Source organism: Pygoscelis adeliae, unplaced genomic scaffold (genome assembly GCF_000699105.1).
Source record: "Pygoscelis adeliae isolate BGI_AS28 unplaced genomic scaffold, ASM69910v1 Scaffold14, whole genome shotgun sequence".
Taxonomy (NCBI): domain Eukaryota; kingdom Metazoa; phylum Chordata; class Aves; order Sphenisciformes; family Spheniscidae; genus Pygoscelis; species Pygoscelis adeliae.
The window spans coordinates 1-6,590 of NW_008825109.1; the positions used below are offsets into that span (position 1 = coordinate 1).

Genomic DNA, 6,590 nt, shown 5'->3' on the forward strand with positions numbered 1-6,590 from the left:
ACCTAAATGATTTTATGATTCTATGATTTACTTGGAATTGCCTACTTTAATTTAGGGGTAGAGTTATACCAGAATCATATTGGTACCGTATTCTAATAGTGCTGATCAGCAGTGAAACTTCTAGAAAAAAAGAGGGGAAAATACACACAAGGGGAACAAGAATAGTCCTGCACCTGAATTCAGCAGATGCCTATATACTACCTCAGCCACAGGCTTTCTCTAGTAGCTGCAGTGGGCAAAGATTTGAATTTGTCCCTCCTAGCTTTATCCAGTTGAGATACCTCAGTGAGCAACACAGTTTTTCTACATTGTCAGAGGAAATAGTCAGGCAACAATCTAACCCAGCAACAACTAAATCTCTTTAGTTACGTTTTCTGCATTTTCCATAACGAGCGAGTCAGTACCTCAGTAACTAGACTGCATTTAGCCAACTGCAACATAAAGAAATCTATTGTCAGTGAAATGTGGATAACGGCACTTTCCTGATACTCTAGGGGTTTGATGTGTACAAATATTTTCAAGTCTTTTAGGAAATCACATAGCAAAGCATTAAGTAAGAGTATGAGAGAGTCATGTGTGGGTAAGGGGAATAAGAAAGGGTTATTATAGTCCTCATGCTGTCGACCATGGTAGCAAAACATCCATTCATTTCAAAGAAGCCAGGGGATGCAATACAATTCTTTGCTGGACCATTACTCTATAGACATTTTCTTTGTATTTCTTCCCAGTTTCCTGAGAAGTGACTAATAAGGATAGGCTTTTCCTACATAGTCTCCTGTCATACCCTGGTATTCAGTTTTTCACCAGATATACTTGGAGGAACAAGTTCACAGAGGTGTACAGATATATCATAAAAAGGAAGAGGGACATATAAAACTAATTCACAGTTCTTAAGCTGATGAATGGATTTTGTCCTTTTTGTGGAAAGCTTCTAATCAGGCTTATTGCAATATCCTGATCTTGAAAGGAAAATAAGCTTCACTTAGCTGTCATACGTGTAGATAGGAAAGAAACAGGCAGAAAAGGAAGCTTATAAGCATGAGAATGACATTGAAACAAACCAGTAATAGACTGCAAGAAAGAAACACTGAAACAAAAAAATTAATATTAGAAAAACAGTGAAGAGAAACAAACAGTGATTTAGATAGAAATAAAAATAAAAAACATGAGCTAGCATTAATGGTGAAGAATTTCAAGAATAAAACATTACCATTTAACCTAGCAAGGGAAAGAAGTAAATGCAGAGACCAACAGGAGGAAAAACTATGAGATTTTGTTAGAAAGAGAAAATCAAGAGTGTGATGTACTTGTGTGTGTGGGAGAGTGGGCAATGCTTCTAGGCATTTGTTAAACATTTGGTAGGGATGATTAGCTATTGTAAACTGATAGAGTGATATTAAAATTAATGGAGTGATGCCAGCGTATAGCAGCTGAGGATCTAGGGTTGATTAACACAATATCCCTGTTTGACTGAGACAGATCCAGAATACCCTTATACATCCCAGCAAAACTTTCAGGACAATATTTTCTGTCAGAATTTCTATCCAGGATAAGGGATTTTTTTTTTTCCTTTTTTTCCCTCTCAAACTGCAGCTCTGGGAGTAAACTCATTCCTGGGTCTGTGGAATAGTAAAGAAGGAGACAAGGTGCTCTCAGGCCCATGCTGAATGACATGGTGAGAAAGGGGGTTCAGAAAGATCGCCCCCTGGTTCCTGCGGCTACCTCCTGCTGGGGTACATAAATACCAGCTTCTAGAAATTAGCAGCTTGGGTTTTGGAAAACTGGTGCAGCAAAGGGTCAAAGGGCAGGGAGTCTATACACAATGCTGGTTGGGAATTTTTCCAAATAGAATTTTCTTTTTTTTTTAATGAAAAAAATACAAATTCCTTAACCCCCAAACTTTTTCATTAATATATACCAGTTTGTTGTGGTTTAACCTCAGTCGGAAACTGAGCACCACGCAGCCACTCGCTCACTCCTCCCCCCCGGTGGGATGGGGGAGAGAATTGGAAGAGCACAAGTGAGAAAAACTCGTGGGTTGAGATAAAAACAGTTTAATAATTGAAATAAAATTATGATAATAATGTAGTAGTAATAATAATAATAATAATACAGAAAGCAAGTGATGCACAGTGCAATTGCTCACCACCCACCAACCGATGCCCAGCCAGTCCCCGAGCAGCGGCCCCCCCGGCCAGCTTCCCCCAGTTTATGTCCTGAGCATGACGTCACATGGTGTGGAATGTCCCTTTGGCCAGTTTGGCTGTGCCCCCTCCCAGCTTCTTGTGCACCTGCAGCCTTCTCAGTCAGTAAAGCATGGGAAACTGAAAAGTCCTTGGCTAGTGTAAGCATTACCTAGCAACAACTAAAACATCGGTGTGTTATCAACATTGTTCTCCTCCTAAATCCAAAACACAGCACTGTACCAGCTACTAGGAAGGAAATTAACTCTGTCCCTGCCGAAACCAGGACACAGTTTCAAAGAAGATTTTGTTGGGAAAGACTTTTCAGCTTCAGGATGGAATTTCTGTTTGGAGAGAGAAGGAGCAGGTGCCAAGTAAAGCAAATAGCTTGGGCTAAGGGAGACCCAGGTTCACTTCTATTCTCCAGTGGATATTTAATTACTTACCCCAAGCAGAACAGCTCTGACAGGAGAGATTTCCATCTCAAAGTCATTAAGACCCTGGTGGGGGAAAGATGCTCTCTTGGGAGAACAGAAGAGAATGAGTTGAACCTGGCTTCCTTATGATTTGAATGTGAACCACTAATTACTGAACTGTTTGGGAGTGGAGGACATAGGCAAGAAAGAGATGTAGGACATTTTTGGTTAATTTCTGTAGAATAAATTTTTTAAAAAATCATTTGATTAGAAAAAGTGGAAATCCCAAAGTCTGTGAGGCAATAGGGCCATATCCTTCATTAGTTTCCACTACAAAATAGGCACTTAGCTGCAAGTACAGCTGAAACCCCTCTGAAGTAGAGGGCTCACCAGCCGGCGGCAAGACTTCCACCTGCCCAGAAAAAGTGAGTGGCTCTGGCTGTGGCTGACCAGGCAGATTCAGTCCACACATCTGGGCATCTCATAAAGCTACAAAGTTCTTCAGCTAGCTCCTTAGCTATAACAGAAGCCCCATTAGGAACATTTCGCTATTTCTAGGCCCAATTATGCACCCAAGCTCCAAGATGGGATAAGATGTGGGTATGCATTATGCGCTCTGATTTCCACATTAGGAAAATCTGTCCATCCTCATCAGAGTGTGAGAGCCACTATTCACTCCAGCAGTCAGGTCTACACACAGTTTGGGTAGATGTAAACCAGATGCTCTTAACTGGATTTTTCCAAAGAGTTAAGTCATTGGAGAACACATGAGCACACCATGGTGATCTCACAGTTTGTCCTAGGGGATTGCGTTGCTTTCTGGTTTTGAAAAACTTATTCATATCACCCACAGCTCAGCCTTGGGTTCCCAGAATTTCTTCAGTTGTCCCAACAAATTAAAATTAGTACCTCTATGCTCTTACAACTGAAGGGAAATGAAGAGTTTTCTCTGCCTTTTTTTGGGGGATCTCAGCTGACAGCTCTCTGGAGTCTCCCCTGTAATAACTCTGGCCTCAGAGCTACAAGATAAGCTTTGTTGGGACCTACTTCTTTTCATTGAGTCCTGCATTATGAACTCTGATTCCTTCCCTATGACCAGTATGGGGGAAAAAACACTATAGACTCAGTTTCAGGCTCCTTTTTTTACATTGGCTATATGGATGTATGGATGCCATCTTCTCTGTAAGGCAGAACTCAAAACATTTTATTCTGAAACCTCTAAATGCTAACTTTCCTATTAGGAAGCTCTAATCAGCAGTGATGTACTATGGTGTTTTCCAGCAGAAAAAGCAATAGTGTGCATCCAAAGGCTGAGTCAGTGCTAGAGGATACAAAACAGACGATAGACAGAATGCAGCTGGCTTGTTACAGCCAGCATTTTTCAAGGATCAGACATGATATCTGCATAAGAAACCTTACTACCAAAAAGTCAGGAATCATGAGCTAGGAATGAATCAAGGATGTATTAAATGTGTCACCAACAATCCACTCTAAAAAATATATATGTGTACACTTGGAAGTTCATTATATGCAGGCAGAATTTGTAAGGGTTCAGGGTCAGGATAGTTTACAGCAGACATGCTAGTGAAAGGATTTATCTGGCTCATATGAAGAAGAAAAATGTCAGTAGGAATGAGTATGGCATGGTTGCTTGGGAGGACCATCTACAGTGCTGCTTATAACAAAGCTGTCATGGGAAAGAACAGGGTCTGCAGGGAAGTGAGGTGCCTCTGAAGAGTGCTAATTAATTTGATTCTCCTTGGATCTCAGTTCTGTGATTCTGCCATCCTTTGTGGTACTGGGACAGCTGAAACAGTGGGTGGTGAAGTCAAGGAGAGCTTTTTCAAGGGACAGGATTCTTCTCCAAAGCAACACGGTGACCAGCCATGCTGATGGCAGCTTCTCTAGCCACAGCTACAGCTGAAGGAAGGCCAGGATGCTTACATGTGATTTACTAGTACTTCAGCTCTGCTATTAATCAGACAAAAATCTTCTACCTTTCAGATTTCAGCACATCTTAATTTTCTGTCATTTTGACATATCCCGGGTATGCTGCATTCTCTTTAGCTATTATCACGAAGTATCTCCTACACTTAAAACTCTGAAATAACAGTGTGTGCTGCTCTTTATATATATATAGCAGTTCTGTTAACTTTGTCAGCTCACCTTTGCAAAAGCCAGATTAGTAATGTAAGTCTATGGATCAGGCTGAAGTTTTCCTGACTGTCCAAGGCCTTTGGGTGTCTCAAGGATACTCCTGTTAGCCATCTGAAACCCATTCCTATTTCAAAATAGAAGATATGTAAGAAAAGAAACCCCAACCCCACTGGAATAAATTGTACTATTTTCCTAAAATTACATTCCACTTTATGTCTGATCAGTTGCCAAAAAATGTTTTGCCTATAATTTTACGTATTTCAGAGGAGAAAGTGGAAAGGATTGTCAGGGATATCTTCAGGGGATTTTTTTTGCGCATCTGATGTTTAGATAAACAGTTACCTCTCTTCTAGCTATCCAGATTTTTATGCCATTTTTCCAAGCAACCTACATGATAATTATCATCATTTATCCGAGAAAATCTCCTTTCCCCTTCTCTTAGTCTTTTTTCTCCAAGTGGAAAATGATGCAACTCCTAAGTCAATATAAGTATTTTGTATTTTCTCTGTAATGTGTGTTATTGAAAGTTGAGCAAAACAATAACACCTTCCACCTGGAATGGAAATAAGTAATCTAGAGTGTTTGTTGTATATAGCCAAGGACTATCTCATGGGGAAACCTCTTTGTCAACACAGATAAGCTCTTACCCTTTTTATGGGATGCATCTATTCAAGATGAGGAATATATCTCATGACTTCAGACAATCTTTACATTTTCTGGACCTTTATCACTTAGCAAATTTGAATTCCTGCTTTATGCTTTATAAAAGATATAATTTTGATAAAGCACTTCAAAAGAAGTAATTTAACATTATCAAATTTTTGATTGCTAAAGAGACTTTTCTTCCAAACAATGCAAATTACTAGGAATGCCATAAGCAGGAAGACCAAAAAGATTAGTAGAACTACTGTGAAAGCTTCCTAGAGGATATTAGTGCCTCCTTTGGAAAGTGATAAAAGTATCCCCTTCAATTTCATGATCTCATACAACATTGTCATCAGAAGAGTGTTTCTTCCCCTGTTGCTATTTTTAGTCAGATTTAACTTTTATCCCTTTGCCAGCCATAGTTTTAAACAATTCTTCATGCACACAGCACAGCGGTTACTTGAAACAAATTGTGAACCACAAATTAGACTATGACCAGGTAGAGAAAAGCAGGCTGGCTGCAAGCTAAATAAGGATAATATGAGTGTTAACACCATTTTATTGATAGTGAATAGGTTGATTTTCAGATATGTTTAAGGAAAGATTCATTCTGCTTTCAGAACTGGAAACTGAATCTGAACATTTAAACAGGAGGTAGAGAACTGATGGCGGTAATAACTTTGATAGGTTATGTGTATGCATATATCCCTGCGCAGTATGTATGTGTCTGTGTATGAAAACACACCATTAAATGCATTCTCTTTCAGCTTCTCAGCGGTATGGATTGAAAACAATTGTTAAGTGCAGTAGAACTGTTCTGGACACATTACTACATAAATAAACTTGTTTACATAGTCATCCCAAATTGCACTTTTTGACATTGCATTGAGTGAAAAAGCCACAATCCCTGTTTCTGGGAGTTTCTGAATCGGTTGCAAAAAAAGGATAAACATGATTTAGCAATTTCTTGTTATGGCTACAGAATTAGACCTATGCATTTATTTCACATTTCACTGTAAAATAAAGCAGAGCAGGCAGCAACTGCAGAAGGTAGTCTGCAAGACAAGGGTCAGCGTTTGTTTTATTTATAGGAGTTATTAGCTTTACCTGAAATGAAGTGTGTTTCAGTTACACCTTAAGGTGTTTTTTCCTTTACCTGTGAGTCAGATCAGTTGTCGAGAGCTCTCTT

The 6,590-nt window shown here is 39.4% G+C and overlaps 1 protein-coding gene across 1 annotated transcript in view; it reads left to right on the plus strand.

Moving 5' to 3' along the window:
- The first annotated feature begins 6,066 nt into the window (after window positions 1-6,066).
- Window positions 6,067-6,590, plus strand: part of TRPC4 (transient receptor potential cation channel, subfamily C, member 4) — a 7,393-nt gene continuing 6,869 nt past the window's right edge. The window contains exon 1 of the mRNA XM_009327852.1: window positions 6,067-6,072. Coding sequence (XP_009326127.1) covers window positions 6,067-6,072 — 6 coding nt within the window. The remainder of the gene's footprint in view (window positions 6,073-6,590) is intronic.